Raw genomic sequence first — 18,182 nt, 5'->3', positions numbered from 1 at the left:
TACTGTTAAATTTCAAAAATTATCATGGATAAGAAAAAACATAAATCATTTACAAAATATAGTAAAACTTTTATTAATAGTTTAAATATTTTACCTTTTTTTAATTTCCCTTAATTATACTTAATTGTTAAATATGAATATATTATTTAAACTTTACTATATTTCAACTAGTACACACATTATCTTTTAGAAGAATTTGTATGGTTAGCAAAAAAAAAAATTAAAACTATTTTTAAAATATAGTAAAAAAATTTAAATAGACTACAGATAATTTGATATATTTTGTAAGTAGTTTCCATTTTATGCTAAATTTGGAAATATTCCTTATCTTTCAAAAGCATTTTCAAATATAGTAAAATAAACTAAAATATTTAAGCAAAATTTTGGATTATATTCTTTATCAATGTGATCATTGATAGAAGCATATGAGTGTCTATCAATGTCTATCATTGATAGAATTTGAATTTTTCTATATTTTGTCAAATTTGTCATTTTTTACAATTTTTCTATCTTTTAACTAATCTATGTTTATTTAATGATTTTTAGTGATTAATCAAATAATTTAATTAATATCTAGTATGTATACAAATAGAGTTATTTTCAAATATATCAAAATGAGTCAAAATATAAGAAAATATCACAATTTATTTGTGAAAGATCTAGATAAACTACTATTCAATTTACACACAAATAGTAGTCTAGTTGGGTTTATCTCAATCTATAACAGATACATTATGATATTTTGTTATATTTAGTAAATATTTTTTAGAAGTTTTATTATTTAAAATAATTTTTTGTAAAGATATGAGACGTTTTCAAATATAGCATAATGAATCAAAATATTTACAAATACAACAAAATTTTAGATTTTTTTCAATTATGGACATTTAACGATAGAATCTGATATTTTGTTATATTTTTAAAATATTTTCAGTAGTTTGCTCATTTACAATAATTTCCTTTAAAATATTGTTTTTTATTTAATTTGATTAAATAATAGGGATAGTTCCAAATATAACAATTAGATTCAAAATAATTAAGTATATAGCAACATTTTAAAAAAAATACAAATATAGCAAAGTCATTAAACTCCTATCATTAATAGAATTTGAAAAATTTTGCTACTTTTGTAATTTTTTAAAATGTTGTTATATACTTAATAATTAGGATATTTTTTGTCGCAGGATAAATATTTTGTATTTTTTATTATTATTGAAAAAACTCTAACAATTATTTCCAAATTATTATTCATTATAATTACTTTAAATAAATATTATAATAATATGTTAAATAATGCGGCTAAATCAAATATTCTCCTATATTTAATATTAGTTTAAATATACAAATTTGGTAAACAAATAAATATATTTAAACTTTTAAATATTAATTATTGGGTATATCCAAACTCAGAAATTTGAATCCGAAAGATTTAATATTGAAGGCGTGAAAAATGTCCCTAACGGAAAAAACGTTGAATTAAAAATGTTAAAAAAAAAAAAGAGAGTTGCAAAAATCACTAATAAATTTGTTAGTGTCAAATAAGTTTCATATTGGTGGTTCATTGGTACACAAACATGCATTCTAGCTTACCTCATTGTCCATTCCAACCATTATTCTACAAAATATATTTTTGGTATTGGTCATTTACATATATGACAAAACCCACCAACTCTACCAAACACCGATCACTCGTTCACTTATTGATTCTTTCCAAGTATTGTTTTATTTCACGTCTTGTTCATTGTTCACTAACCCATATTTCGATTGGTGCCAATGCTTGAGTGTATATTAGCTTATTGATATACCTTGAGTTAAGGGTGAGCTATCATGCTTTTTCTTTCACTTTTTTATTAACCATTTTTAAACTTATTCTCAACCACGTAAATTTTTTAGAATATTCCAATATTTTTCATTCAAATAAAATATCATCAAAAGATTCTTACAAAAATTTTAGATGGAACAATATAATTAAAATATTTCATCTTTTTATTTGTAACCGTTAAAATATAATGGTGTATTTGGGGGAGGAAAAGCGTTATGAGGGAAAAAGATTATGATAATCTTAGTGTTATGATAATATGTGTTTGGGGAAGGGTTATTATTGGTAGTATTATTGTAATATGATGTTGCAGTACGAATACTTCATATTGTCGGGAACGTCAAGGAAAGTTTTCATGTCATCCACGTTACACATCAGTATACACATTAAGCGACACCCATCCATCAATGTCAGCTCAAGGATGACCTCCAACTGTCGGACAACCTCTTGAGGTGTTTGGCTTGCGTCTTGACGTTGTAGGATAGGTCATTCAGCAATGCGATTAAGTTGTTCATTTCTGTACTCAATCGCAATGTGAATTACTTCCCCGTTGTCTGCGGCCTGTCCTCCACGTTTTCGCTTAAACCCGCTCGAAACATACCTACCCTCACTTACCCAAGTGGTTCTTGTTTCCATCGATTCATCAGTTGACATGTTCAATCCCTGACTGTACATTGGCTAGAAGTCCATATCCGGTGCAACATCAATGGCAAATGTCTCGTACCCAGCAGGATCGTTTAATCCAACATCCACAAAAGTCTCGCCCCGGGCTTCCGTCGCACGATCTTTGCCAAACACGTATGACAGTTCGTCATAGTGGGGAAACGACTTATTAAGGAGGCCCTTGGCCACCGGATGACTCTGTACAAGTGCAACAATAAATGGTTAGTCCTTTATTTAAATATACTACAGTAATTGTTGAAATGACTAGTAATGCACCTTAAACCAATTATCAAAGACATCTTTCTCTGCGACGATGCACTTTTGTTCATCGTTCCACCCAAACACACTGCAGGTCGAGCCACGCATCTCCGCAAGCACATGGAACATTCTCTTCAACAATTTTATTCGGCTATCGATCGTTAAAGCATGGACGTTACAACCTGGGATCTTGAAGGCCATCATTCTCGCCAGCTGATTTAGGTACCTGGGGTTAAGGTCCTATTGTTGGACCTCCACCCACTAGCATTTAATAACTCGACGAGGCTTGCCTCTTCCTCTTTCGTCCAACTGTGCTTAGGTAGTCTCGATGTACTTGCCATGCTAGAAATCAAACGCAAACATATTAGTGTCATTAATTTTCCTATGATTAGAACACAAAAACATAGTACATTCAACATTTACTGAAAAACAGTTTGCCATTAATTTACTTGCGTAATCAATACATTCAAAACAAATATATTCCAAAAACTATGACAAAATAAGACCTAATGCAATCACTACTTAAGTATGAAAATGAACGGTAAACATTCAATTGTTCTACTGGTTACACAACTCCCCGTCACTAAACATTTCTTCTGCAAGCTTGTCCTTCCACTGAGTCCACTCATTGGACGTCTCTATGTAATGTATGTCATCGCCGACAATAGTCGCGTGGGTGGAATCAACCTCATCTATGTCGTCTTCTATAACAAAGTTTGTCATCTCTTTATTGATAAGGTTGTGGAGGAGACAACATGCGAGTACTGTGCGACATTGAACTTCTACAAGGTAGTATGATTTTTCCCGCAGTATCGCCCACCAACTCTTCAAGACACCGAATGCTCTTTTGATTACATTACAAGCAAACGAATGCTTCATATTGAAGAACTCTTTGGACGTTGAATGTGCATTTTCAGCACCATGTCATTCCTACAAGTGGTAGCGTTAGCCTCTATAGGGTGCCAGGAAACCCTCTACGTTTGGGTACTCAACATCAACCAGGTAGTAATAGCCTGTGATCACATTGCACGATTAAAATGTCACAGATATTAATTGCAAAATTGTATTCATACGTACAATGTCGTAGGTCTACCTTTGGCCACCTTTAGGCCATTAGGTCTTGAAATGGCATCACAAAGGATGCGTGAGTCCACAGCTGATCCTTCCCAACCGACAAGTATATAAACGAAACCTCCTTTCGTGTCACACACACTAAGTACATTTATGGCGATCTCCACCTTGCATGTTCTATACCTAGCCTGGTCACTTACTGGAACGTTGTGTACGTTCCATCTAATGCACCTAGGCAATTCTACATAACTGATGATTACTAACAAGACCTAACGTTGTTGAGTTGGAAGTATGTAGTTCCAAAGAAATGTGTACCTCAAACCACCTCTATCTTTGATATGTGCAATCGTTAGGCACTGATTGTGGCTTTTTCAAAAGCTCGTCATGAAGTCAAATAATAGCCAACAAAACCATGTTGAAATGATGAGAAATTGTTTCACCCGACCGCATGAACTCTCATTGAATCACACGGTTTTTCACGTCATGCGCAAGAATGTGGAGGAACATTGCTACCATCTCCTCAACATCGATGACTTCCGTCGACGTTAGTCCAGTAATGGTCCTCAGTAGGTGGCACATAATGGTGAAACATCTTCGGTCCATTCTCGTACTCTAGCAACACACTACGGCTGAGGCATGAATAATGCAAAAATAGGCTAACTGTCTAATCCTATGCCTAGTGTCATGGAAGATGTGTGCTATCCTCTCTGTGTCGTTATTTAACAGCTCCAACATTAGTACTAACTGACGTTGGGATGTTATGAACACATTTAGAAGAGACGCAAACTTGTGTTCGTCCATTATAAATACTGTATTGACACCCAGTTGAAAAAGAATCCTAAAAACGTGTTACATTCGAATGTTGTTAGCCTAATGACATACTTGAAATTAACTTTAGAAATGTTGGAAATATGTTCAAATTTAACATTTGTTTCTAAATTAACCAATGGAGTTTGTAAAATATGTTTATAATTATAATTTTTTTTTTAAGTAACGAGGGGAGTTTATAAAATATGTTTATAAATATAATTTGTGTTTAATTTACACATGGGAGTTTGTAAAATATGTTTATAAATATAATTTATTTCTAAATTAATTGGAGGACTTTGTAAAATATGTTTATAAATATTATTTGTTTCTAAGTTAATTGGGAGAGTGTGTAAAATATGTTAATAAATATTATTTGTTTGTAAATTAATTGGGGAGCTTGTAAAATATGTTTATAAATATTATTTGTTTCTAAATTAATTGGAGAATTTTTTAAAATATGTTTATAAATATAATTTGTTTCTAAATTAATTGGGGAAGTTTGTAAAATATGTTTATAAATATAATTTGTTTCTAAAGTAATTTGGAGAGTTTGTAAAATATATTTATAAATATAATTTGTTGTTAAATTAACTAGGGGAGTTAGGAATTTTGTAACCCATTACACATTAGATAAAACAAAGTTAGTTGAAAAGTAAATCTCAAATTTATTATCATTTAACATGAATTAAATACCACCCAAATTATTTGCCAAAAAAAAGTCTTTGAAATTACCACTTATTGAAAATGCCAAACTTCTTACATAGATCAATGTCTCAATCAATTTTCTTAAATAATAATGTCAATTTTCTTATCTATAGCCCGATGTCTTATTATTATTCATATCTATATACAATCAATTTTCTTAAATAACAATGTCAATTAATTTTGATCCAGGATAAAATTTGTTAAGTTATTATGCTCTTACTCCTAACACATACATGTCACACTATTTAGTTTCAAAACAGTATCTAAGTAATGAATATGACATTGATACATACAGGCAATGGTAAATGTAGTATGGAAATGAATGAATAAACAAAAGTATCATTCAACATAGTAAGAAAAATACGGTTTACAAACTAGAATTCGAAAGAGCGTTTCATCTAACAAACATAAATGAATAATTACGAAAGAAAAGAAATAATTACCAAAACAATTAAGTAGACCACATATAGATCGACTTCATAAATAAATGAGGTTTATAGTCGTAGTACCTCATTTACAAATGCTTTAAGTACGACAACCTGAAGATACAAACAAAAAATGGCCTTGTCATTACATATGTGTGCCGATAAACATTACGTATTGTAAAAAAGTAACGAAAAAATGCAAATTAAACATACCTTAACCACAAATGAAACCTTACAAATCCATGGGACCGTACAAAAAATAAAACCTGAAGTACCTCATTTACGAATGCTTTAAGTACGACAACCTGAAGATATAACAAAAAATGGCCTTGTCATTACATATGTGTGCCGGTAAACATTACATATTGTAAGAAAGTAACGAAAAAACGAAAATTAAACATACCTTAACCACAAATGAAACCTTACAAATCCATGGGACCGTACAAAAAATAAAAGTATCAGTACATAATGTAAGGGAAAGGAAATAGCCTCAAAGTTAAGAAATTCCCGCAAAGATGTTCAAGAAGAATGCATTTACGGTATAATTTTGTATGGTGGACTCGATAATATCATATGTAAAAGAAGCAACCAAAGAGAGACATAAAATAGAGATCATTCTAATGTATTGCATCAAAACATGTTCACAAAACAGTGGTCGGTGTGACAACACAGTGCGCGAACCAACATGGAGCATTGAAAACAACAAGCATTTTTTGTAACAGAAACAATGAGTTGTAAGTAATTATACATAGTCGCAAATAAGGCAACAATTAAGAGCTAAATGAACATGATAGTTGAGAATATGAGACATACACAATAGTGGTGACATATGGAATGCATTCAAAACAGAAGTAAGAGGGTTGTAAAATAATAAAAAACATGGCTAAAATGCCAAAACAAATGAGATGCATTAACATTGTAAGTGAACATGTTCAACATATAAAAGAATGGTGTAATAGGAAAAAAAACTAAAGTGAATTGCATGAGGAAAGCCATGTGGAGAAAATAGAGTAGAACAAGCAGAATTGTTTTGTAAAAAATAAATAAGAAAAATTTTAAGAACATACCATAGAGTGATCAAACCGAGAGCAATGAAGCATTAATAAGAGCAAGGGGTCACTCAAAAGAGGAAGCAAACAAATTTACATAATCAATGTATTGTAAATAATTATAGATAGTGACAAAGAAGGCAAAACAAAGGTGCTAAATTAACTCTATCTTTGAGCATAGGAGATATATATCAAGTGTGGTTTTAAATGTTACATTCAAGCATGATTGAGTTGTAAACTATTGAAAACAGTGGCTAAAGTGGAAAATCTAATTGAATGCAAGTACACCAAAGAGATTTGATGAACATACCAAAGAGGAATGCAAGTACACCAAAAGAGAAAGACAGTCGAGCATGGAATGCAAGGAGGAAGGTCTAAATATATAGTAAAGGGAGTATCATAATAAATAAGGCAACCATTATTAATTAGTCCAACAAGAATCCCATAAAATAGGGGATTTTAGAAATGCAGTCAAAGTTGAATAAAGTAGTCAGTCATATTTTTCAACACAAGTACACAATAGGCATCACATTGTTGTACATAGGCTACAGGAATAGATAGAATTCTCATAAACAAGGAGGGTGTAATAGCAATTCAATGCTACAATTGAAATGGAAGAGCTTGTAAAACAAATCCATACATGTTCAGAAGACAGAGGTGCAAGAAAATTGATCACATACGGAGGCAAAACAAAATTGATCACATATGGACGCAAAACAAACGAATGTGAGGAACACAGAGTGAGGATAATTAAAAAAGTTCATGTTAGAACACCAACTGGTGCTTCTCTACTATTTCGATTACTCTTTCCAAAAATAAAACGGAATGACAACTTACAGCCCGCGTTTCTCTAACAACCCACGATCATTCACAACAACAACTTCACACAAAATAAACAACACTCACACATAACTTTTTAACAAAAAATAACCACACAGACAATAACGCAAGAACAAAATATATAGCTCAAAACCCAGGCGATGCAACAATGGTAACCTGGAATTCCTTCTGCCTTCCTTTCCACATTTGGAGGGAGCAGCCCAACCTTTTCATTACAAAACGTATGTACCCCCCTCTGCTTCCTGCTCCCCCTTTTAATTCCCACTACTAACTAACCCGTGGTCCCCACTGACTGGTCCCCAGTCTCCTTGCTTTTCTCTCTACTTCCACGTGTACCCTTCTCCGTCTCCTTATTAATATCCTTCTTCCTTCGGTTATAGGTAAATAGAATTGGGGGCTAGCATCACTTTCCTCCTCTAAATCCACCTTGTCCTCAAGGTAGAACTCAGGAAATTATACTTTCAGGTCTGAACAATCTTCCCATGTTGCTTCATGCGGAGGTAGCCCCTTCCAGCTCACAAATACCTCCCATTCTTTAGTGGCCTGATTCTTGCGATACGCATAAACTTCCTCTGGCTGTGTAATCCACTCATGACATTCATTTACATATGGATCAAGGGGCTAGATTTATTTGAAGTTCTCTACTGCCTTCTTGAGCTGAGAGACATGGAACACCGAGTGAATGGTCGCGGTATTGGGTAGTTCCAGTTCGTATGCTACTGCTCCAATTCTTTCTATGATTCTGTAGGGCTCGAAGTACTTCGGTGATAGTTTTTCATTATGTTTCTTCCATAGGGATGTCTGTCTAAGGGCCTTAATTTAAGGACACATGGTTCCCTGTTTGAAACTCCACATCTCTTCTTTTCATATCTGCAAATTCCTTCATTCTTTCATGAGCCACCTTCAAATGTTCCTCAATGCTCCCAACACTATATCTCTGTCCTTTAGCTGCTGATCTAGCGTGGAGTTGGGTGTCTCCATGTTCCCGTATTGGATCAAGGGAGGGGGGAAGTCTCGGTCTGCCCATCCGTATGAGGATGATAGGAGGAACTCCGGTTCAACTTAGTTCCAGCTAATCTAAACATTTCAGTCCAGAAATGACTGAGAAATATTTTGTCCCTGTTCTGAAACTATTGAATTGGGTACCCGTGCAGCTTCATTACTTCCTTGACAAACACTTCGACCACTGTCTTGGCAGTATATGAGTGTTTCAGTGTGAGAAAATGAGCATATTTGCTCACCCGGTCAACTACCACCAGTATCGCCTCCCACCCGTGTGATTTAGGCAACCCTTCAATGAAATCCATGGAGATATCACTCCAAATGGCATCTGGAATTTCCAACGGCAGCAGTAGTCCTGCCGAGGATAGGGCAGAAGTTTTATTCCTCTAGCATATCATGCATTCTTCACAGTATTTTTGAATGTCACCCTTCATTTCCTTCCAATATAATTTGCCGGCGATCCTCTTATAAGTTCTAAGGAAACCCGAGTGCCCTCCAAAAACTGAGTCATGATACACATGCATAATGGTGGGAATCAAGGTGGATGTTTTTGATAGAACTAACCTCCCTTTAAACTTCAATACACTCTCATGTGTAGTATAATGTAGAACCTTCATGCCTTGTTCCTCTATTAATCGGATAATCTCATACAAAGCTGGGTCTTTTCTTACTTCCTCCCGAATAACCTCCACGTCCAATAACGCTGGGGTTGTCAACTGGTTCAACTGTGTCATTGGGCTCATTCTGGACAGCGCATCCATGACCTTATTTTCCAAGCCCGGCTTATATATCACTTCAAACGAATAGCCTAGCAGCTTTGCTATCCATTTTTGGTATTGCGGCTGTATCACCCTCTGTTCTAACAGGAATTTCAAGGATCTTTGGTCTGTTTTCACTGTGAATTTCCTTCCCAACAAATATAGTCGCCACTGCTGCATTGCCAACACTACTGCAATCAGTTCCCACTCGTACACTGGTCGTGCCCTGTCTCGCATACTCAAAGTTTTGCTGAAATAGGCAATCGATCTCTTGGCTTGAATCAATACTGCTCCCACTCCAAATCCCGAAGCATCTGATTCAATCTTGAATGACAGATTAAAGTCTAGCATTGCTAACACGGAAAGGGTCATCATGGCCGTTTTGAGTTTCTCAAAGGTTGTCTCTGCTTCTTTCGTCCATTTGTATGCCCCTGTTTTCAGTAGCTGCGTGAGGGGGGCGACTATACTCCCATAATTCTATACAAAGCGACGGTAATAGCCCATGAGCCCCAAAAATCCCCTCATCTTCCTCACGTTCGAAGGGGTTGGTCATTCTTTCAATGCCCTTATTTTTTCAGGATCCACCTCAATGCCTTTCACGAATATAAAATGGCCCAAGTAGCTGATTCTTGGTTTAGCGAAACTGCATTTATCGAGGTTGGCATACAACTCACTTTCCCTCAAAAGTTCCAACACCACTTCAAGGTGTTGTACATGCTCCTCCACTCCCTTACTATGGACTAAAATATCGTCAAAGAAAACAAGTACAAATCTTCTCAAATAGGGCTTAAATACCTGGTTCATCAGGGTTTCAAAAGTTCGAAGGGGCATTTGTCAGTCCGAACGGCATCACCAGAAACTCATAGTGTCCTTCGTGAGTTCGGAAAGTTGTTTTCTCTATGTCTTCAGGGCACATCCGAATTTGGTGGTACCCAACCTTAAGGTTAATTTTCGAAAAGATGTCTGCCCCATTCAATTCATCAAAGAGTTCCTCAACTACCGGAATTGGAAATTTGTTCAAAATGGTCACATTGTTCAGCGCCCTGTAGTCTACACAAAATCTCCAACTTCCATCCTTCTTTTTCACTAATAATACTGAACTGGAATACGGGCTAGTGCTCGGCCTAATAATTCTGGAAGTCAACATCTCATCCACCAACCTCTTCATCTCTTCCTTTTGTTGGTGTGCGTATCTATATAGCCTGACGTTAACCAGATCGATCCCCTGCTTTAGATAAATATGATGGTCTATTCCCCGTTGGGGTGGTAGTTTTCCCGGCCATTCAAACACCTTACTGTATTTGCTGATTATGGCAGTAATTTTACCTTCCTTTGTTTCTTTCAGTTCGTCGTCTTCCTCCCTTCCCTTGATGTCCCTTCTTTCTATAGCTCGACATTCAACAAGGAACCCTTGGTCTTCAGCCTCCCAGCTCTTCATCATTCCCTTGAGATTGACTTGGGTTTTTGTGAGACTCGGATACCCTCTGATGACCACCTTGTTTCCCCGCTCATAGAAGGTAAAAATTATGTTCTTCCAGTCAAGTTCAGTGGTTCCTAATGAGTGTAGCCATTGCATTCTCAGGATTGCATCCACTCCTCCTAGTTCCAAAGGTAAGAAGCTATCCGTCACTTTACAATCCCCTAGCCACAGCTCCACGTCTCCACACACACCTCTCCCTTTGATCGTTATGCCCAAGCCAAGTATCACGCCGTAGTTGGGTGTTTCTCTCATTGGTAGTTTCAATTTATCGACCAATTTCTCGGCTATGAAGTTGTGGGTAGCTCCACAGTCTATCAGTATGACTACCTCCTCTTCTCCTATTTTCCCTTTCACCTTCATGGTTCCCGGATTTGTCAGGCCAACCACTGAGTTGATAGACAACTCTATGTTTAAATTCTCAATGTTCTGTATTTCTGACGGCTTCATCTCTGATTCTGCATCAAAATATTACTCATCTACAATTTCAAGCTCTTCCCCGCTCTCCTTAATGAGTAACATACGCAACTCCTTGTTCTCCTTAGTTTTACACCTATGCCCTGCATGGTACTTCTCCCCACACCTGAAACATAACCACTTTTCCCTTTGAGCTTGAAACTCAGTGTCCGTCAGCCTTTTGGTGGGTCCTTCTCATCGGTTATCCCCAGTTGCCACTTTCCTCAATGTGATGGTTCTCATTGGCCAACCGCTCGTTGTCGTGCCTTCACTCGCAGTGGTCGCACTGGTGCTGCGCGCACTAGGTGTCCGCTGGGTCGCCTTACTATTTAGCCCGCATTCTTTTTGGACCATTTCCCGGTTCTCTATTTTCAAAGCCAACTTCGTCATTTGGGCCAGCCCAACCGGCTCCCACATTTCTACCTCCAACTTCAACCATGGGCTCAACCCATTCATGAACGTCTGTTCCAACACCACTGGCTGTAGGAATGCTACTGGCGCCAAATATTTATCAAATCAGTTTCTGTATTCCTCCACCATCGTCTCTTGCTTGATGGTGAGGAATCGCCCCACTAGTGTGTCGTCTCAGATGGATCGAAATCTCACCAGCATCTTTTGTTTCAGGTCCTGCCATCCCTTGAACGCTTTCCTCTCCTCTTGGGATCTATACCAATCCAATGCTGGTCCATCGAAGTTGATGACAGCTACGGTTAACTTTTCTAAATCGGATAGGTTGTGTCTTTTGAAGTATCTGTCGGGTCAGAATAGCCACGAGTCAGGGTCGGTCCATTGAAGACCGGCATTTCCACTTTTTTGAACTTACTCCGATCCGTCGACTGCCCTTTCTCGACCTTCCCTCCTTTCTTCAAGTCTATAGAAATCGTTGTGAGGGTCGTTTTTTCATTCTGAGCTTTACTCGTCGAGCCTTCAACCATCTGCTTACCGAGCGAGTCATCTCAGATGATCCCTTCCAAGTATTTCAGTATCACTTGCTGCTGCTTATACTGTTTATCAATCTGAGCATTCATATCTGCGATGGTCTTCAACAAGAGAAAAATGTTCTCCTCCATCAATGGAAGCTTCATAATCCCTTGTTCCACCATGTCGAGTCTCTCTTCTTTGCTCTTCGCCATTTTCGTCGATCACCCCAGGTGTGGTAGGCTCTGATACCAAATGTTAGAACATCAACTGGTGCTTCTCTACTATTTCGATTACTCTTTCCAAAAACAAAACGGAATGACAACTCACAGTCCGTGTTTCTTTAACACCCCACGATCATTCACAACAACTTTACACAAAATAAACAACACTCAAACAGAACTTTTTAACCAAAAATAACCACACAGACAATAACGCAAGAACAAAATATATAGCCCAAAACCCAAGCGATGCAGCAACGGTAACCTGGAATTCCTTCTGCCTTCCTCTCCACCCTTAGAGGGAGCAGCCCAACCTTTTCACGACAAAACGTACGTACCCCCCTCTACTTCCTACTCCCCCTTTTAATTCCCACTACTAACTAACCCGTGGTCCCCACTAACTGGTCCCCAGTCTCCTTACTTTCCTCCCCGCTTCCACGTGTACCCTTCCCTGTCTCCTTATTACTATCCTTCTTCCTTCGGTTATAGGTAAATAGAATTGGGAGTCTAGCAGTTCACAGACAACGCATTAGAAAAAAAAAGTTAACAAAAATCGAATCATGCATCATATAGTGGGTAACATTAAACTCATCACTGGCAATGAAAAAAAGATGTATATTGGACCCAAAAAATGAACAAGCATGAAAAAGAAATTAGAGAGACCACCACAATACTCATCATAGGCTGAGCATACCTTCGATGTAGACCAAGAACCCCTACCATGCTCCGTCATGACCCTACTCGGCTTACCTCATTCCAATTTTTAAACCCATTTATTTTATCATTTTCTTATATTTAATTTTGAAAAAAAAAGGTTAATTTTAAATTTTTAATTATTATATATATATATATATATTTTTTTTAAATAATTTTAATCATTTTAGAATCATTAATATAAAGTAAAGTAAATAAGACAAAAAGGAAAAAGAGAAAAAAAGATAATATCAAATTTGATCGGAGTAGATGGAGATTAAAAAATTGATATAGTAATTTTGGTAAGATTAAATTTGGTATTATGAATGAGTAGGAGACTCGTGTAAAAGAAAGAATGGAAGAGTCGGTGGAGGAAAGAGAATGTAGCATCTAATCATTTTGATAAATACTTTGTAAAATTGCATTATTTTGATAATTACTTTTCAAAACTGCATTATTAATATAATTTTTGCAACGTTGGTACCACTCATTCTCTCACTCATCCAATCGCCTATTTTTCATGTTGGTCACAAACCACCTTTCTTTCTTTTCGATAAAATTTTTATAATGTTTCGGAACCCATTTATTACCATGCATTCTTCAATCTTCTCCGGCCCCACACCCGCTGACGCCTTTGTGCTTCTCCTTCCTACAAATTCCATGTACGAACCCACCTCACCTCTCTGAGTGTGAGTGAGGAAGCAAGCAGCAAGCTCTTAAAGATACAAAGTCATGGAGATCAACTCTGACCACCACTGGAACTTCCACGGCGATGAACACCTCAACAAATTCTCCATTTCAGTCCGTGGTTTTCTTAATCTCGTCTCTAGCCATCGCAATACTGATGATCCTCGCCCGATTATTGCTTTTGGCCGTGCCGACCCTTCGGCTTACCCTGCCTTTCACACCTCTCCGTTATTCGTTGAATCCCTTGTTAGTGCCGTCCAATCCTTTAAATTCAACTCTTATCCTTCCACGCATGGCGTTCTTTCTGCCAGGAGGTTATTTAATTACTCTTCTTGGCTTTCATGTTTGCTACTTTTAATCTCATTTCTCTTTTACTGAATTTTTAGATAAATGTTTTTAATCATTCAAAATCACTTCGCAGTTATACATTGAAATGATTAAGGAGGGGGTATTTCTGAGTGATGTGGTAAAAAGTCGGTTTAATCATTTTCTTTGTGATTTTTCTAGTTTGAAAGTGGAAAATTGGTGAGTTGTACAAAAAATTTGAGAGAATGCTCTTGTAATTGAAACCGATGTGTTTGTAAAAAGATTTCAAATAGTATAGTTCTTTTAGGTTGGCTATAACGTTTCTCCGTTGTTGTTTTCTTTTCTTTTCGTTTTTTTCTTTTTCTTTAATTTCTCAGTTATATTTCTGCATACAAGTGGGGAGGGTTTCCCAACAGTTTTTACGTGCTGCTTATAATTCGAACGGAAGAGCATTATTAGCATTTACTCTTGACAAGGCCTTAACGTGGTATGTCTTTCTAATACAGGGCATTGGCAGAATATTATTCCAACAGTCTCCCATACCAGTTATCCCCTGATGAAGTCTTTCTCACTGTTGGTTGCACACAAGCCATTGAAATCGTAATATCTGTGCTAGCTCGACCCAATGCCAACATCTTGCTCCCTAGACCATCTTATCCGCACTACCAAACTCGAGCAGTGTTTGGACACCTTGAAGTTCGGAATTTTGATCTCTTACCAGACAAAGGTTGGGAGGTTGACCTTGAAGCTGTGAAAGCTCTTGCAGATAGCAACACTGTTGCTATTGTTATTATCAATCCCAACAACCCCTGTGGCAGCGTGTATACGTACCAGCATTTGAAAGAGGTAAGCAATATTGATTCTTGGCTCGTTTTGATAGTTTTTAGTTCCTTCAATTTTCTCCCTATGTTTAATGCCTTTTCTTGTCGTTGTTAAATTTAGATTGCAGAAACTGCGAGGAAACTTGGGATTTTTGTAATAGCTGATGAAGTTTATGCGCATATGGCTTTTGGCCACAAGCCCTTTGTGCCAATGGGAGTGTTTGGATCCATTGCTCCAGTGCTAACCCTTGGATCTCTATCTAAGAAATGGTCTGTTCCAGGATGGAGATTGGGTTGGATTTTAGTCACTGATCCAAATGGCATCCTTGAAAAAAATGGGGTTTGTTCAAATTCTCTGTTCTTTTACATTTATCTTTGAGGATCTAATGATGTTTATGTTAGTTAGCTTCTATGTTGAAATAGAAATATTCTTGCAATTTGAAAGAATTGCTTCGTTTCATTTGTTCGAATGTGACACTTATCTTTTTCTTAGCAGATTATAGAGAACATTAAGAACTATCTGGACATTACACCCGATCCCCCAACCTGCATTCAGGTGCTTAAATTGGACCTTCTTACTATGAATGGAGGACTATATTTTTTAACCTTGACATTATATCTGCCAATCCCAGCACTCCAAAATTTTGGTCTTTTCTTTTTAGGCCATTTGTTAATGATCTTTTTCCTTGTTCTGGTTTCTTTACCCTCACTATACAGGGTGCAATCCCACAAATTCTTGCAAAAACAAGCGATGAATTTGTTTCAGGTCTTCTTGATTTACTGAGAACAAATGCAGATATTTTGTATGAGAAGATCAATGAGATTCCTTGTTTGACTTGCCCAAACAAACCAGAAGGATCAATGCTTGCAATGGTACCACCATTTAAGAACATACAAATTTAAGCTTATTTATGATGAGGGTATATATTTTGTTTGATGGTCAATATTTCATTTGAAACAGGTCAAGCTGAATCTAGAACAACTTGAAGGCATAAAGAATGAGATGGACTTCTGCATCAAGCTGATGAAGGAAGAATCTGTGCTCATTCTCCCTGGTAATCAACATAAATAACATCACCACTAACTTTATTTCAAATGGAAGAGAGCTAACTCAAGGAGATTTTGTAGGGATGACCTAAAAAATTGTACTGAAGTGAGAATTGACCTGGTTTCTCAAAACAAGATTTTCTAACCTTTTGTGTGCGGGAGCAAATGTTTTTTTTTTTTTTTTTCATATATTGAATATAACAAAATAAACCAAAAATATTTATAAAATATAGCAAAGTTTGATATTCTATCAATAATAGATAATGACAGATTTCTATTATACACTGAGAAGTCTAATAGAAATCTATCATTATCTATCATTGATAGAATCTCAAATATTGTTATATTTTGTAAATATTTTCAGCAGTTTTGTCAATGACCATGATTTTTCAATATATTTTGTGTTTTATTTTTATTTTATTTTTAAGTTTTTGCACCTTATTTTTTATTATAGTGTTATGTTAGAATGGGATTGAAGTTTCACATTGACTTGAAAGGGGAAAATTCATGGTATATGACCAAGAACAAGGAAAATTATCATTTTAGTCTCCACTTTTTGAAGCATGGGCTTTTGGTCCTTAAAATTTCAGAATATACCCTTTTGTAGTACTCAATTTTCTAAGAATAGGTTGTAAAAGTCCTTTGACTTAATTTCACTATTATTATTTTTAAATGATTACGCTACACTTAAATTAGAAAAATAATTTAAAAGATAAGAGTTAAGTTTTTAAAATTATTTTGATTGTGTTTCTTCATCTTTTTTCTTTTTTTATATATTATTGTTATTTTCACATTCTTACTCCCTACTTTCTCCCTTATTCTTAGACTATGACTAAAGTCCCATGTTGGCTAGAGATGAGAAGACTCATAATATATAAGAACAACTATCTCAAATCATATAGGACCTTTTAGGTGAAAAAGAAAACAAAATCACGAACATGTATACTTGTAGTAGAATATGTAAAGGGTTTTTGTCCCTAATACTCTCACTCTCTTTACTTCTTGCTCTCACTTTCACCCAATCATAACTAGGAAAAAGAACCAGAGGGAGAGAGAGAAAAAAAAGTAGGGATAGAAAGTGGGAGAACAAAAATAGGTTCGGTCTATTAGGAAAGTTCAACAATTGAAATATTGGTTGTTAAAGACATGGAAATGAATGAAAGGAATGGTCACAGGTCTTGCTGTTGGGATGAAGAATTGGCTGCGATTTAGCTTCGGAATGGAGCGTAGTTCCATTGAAGATGGTGTGGCAAGGTTGAAAGCCTTCTACAAAAGGCATGCTAAAGCCAGCAACCATATTGCCTGATGATAAGTTTAAGTTGCTGCTCATCGTTTATTATATATCTTCAATGCATTGACAACTTCTTGTAGTTGATTAGTCCTTTGCTTAGCTGAAGGTTTATGACCTGTTCCTATCAATATGAAATAAATCAGACTAGTGGAGTAGACATTGAATTAGTAGGAAAATGAAGTGTACACATAATAACTTTATGTGGGCTAACTTCATGCTTTGGTTCCAATTGTATGGAAGTTCGTTTATTTTAGTCTCAGTTATATATATAATTTCAGTTTAATCTATTATGTTTTTTTTTTTTTTAATTCAGTTCAAGAAATTTCATATAATTTACATAACTTTTTTAACTTCTAGTTCTTTTCAACTTTTTTTAGGACATATTAAGTGGGGTATTTTGGGGTGAATTTGATATAATGTATGATGTAGCATTAGAATTTTATTGGATGGTTGTATTGTATCAAGTCTTGGTCGGGTTGTTTTTGAGTTTCATCATGTGGTTAAACTTGAGCATGTGTGCTTCTTTTACTATTGACTAGAGGAGGTTGATATTTATAGTATCCTATGTTAGCACTGTTTGATGCAATCTGCCTTGTTTACCCAAATGACTTGATTCAGAAGACATGTGAATATGGGTTATCATATATAATGATTAATTTGTATAAGAATGTAACACGAAATATTTATTTCTTCGTAAATCCACTAATTGATAAAAAGATTCACATCATGTTGTTCGATTTTAATCATGATAATAGTGATGTAAATGATTCAATATATTTGAGTTTACTAAACATGAGAATCGAGTAATCTTACAAAATAGAATTTATTGATTCTTATATAAATATTATCGATATTTCATTGAAAT

At 35.6% G+C, this 18,182-nt stretch overlaps 1 protein-coding gene across 1 annotated transcript; it reads left to right on the top strand.

Annotated features, from left to right (window-relative positions):
• Positions 1–13,610: 13,610 nt before the first annotated feature.
• On the top strand, positions 13,611–17,604 carry LOC103490501 (probable aminotransferase TAT2). Its single transcript, XM_008450034.3, has 7 exons — positions 13,611–14,166; positions 14,665–15,004; positions 15,101–15,319; positions 15,476–15,535; positions 15,697–15,852; positions 15,941–16,034; positions 17,202–17,604. Exons 1-7 carry the CDS (start codon positions 13,898–13,900, stop codon positions 17,330–17,332), a joined length of 1,269 nt encoding a protein of 422 aa, XP_008448256.1. The 5' UTR covers positions 13,611–13,897; the 3' UTR covers positions 17,333–17,604.
• Positions 17,605–18,182: the final 578 nt, after the last annotated feature.

The sequence above is a fragment of the Cucumis melo genome, chromosome 11 (assembly GCF_025177605.1).
Source record: "Cucumis melo cultivar AY chromosome 11, USDA_Cmelo_AY_1.0, whole genome shotgun sequence".
NCBI lineage: Eukaryota > Viridiplantae > Streptophyta > Magnoliopsida > Cucurbitales > Cucurbitaceae > Cucumis > Cucumis melo.
Note: the sequence above shows the minus strand (reverse complement) of the source record. Positions and strands in the feature narration are given on the sequence as shown.

Excerpts from the sequence above, each read along its gene's own strand:
- LOC103490501 (XM_008450034.3), top strand. The coding sequence starts at position 13,898 with ATGGAGATCAACTCTGACCACCACTGGAACTTCCACGGCGATGAACAC. Across the intron at positions 14,167-14,664 it reads GGCGTTCTTTCTGCCAGGAG|GGCATTGGCAGAATATTATT; the intron begins GTTATTTAATTA and ends TTTCTAATACAG. Across the intron at positions 15,320-15,475 it reads GCATCCTTGAAAAAAATGGG|ATTATAGAGAACATTAAGAA; the intron begins GTTTGTTCAAAT and ends TTTTCTTAGCAG.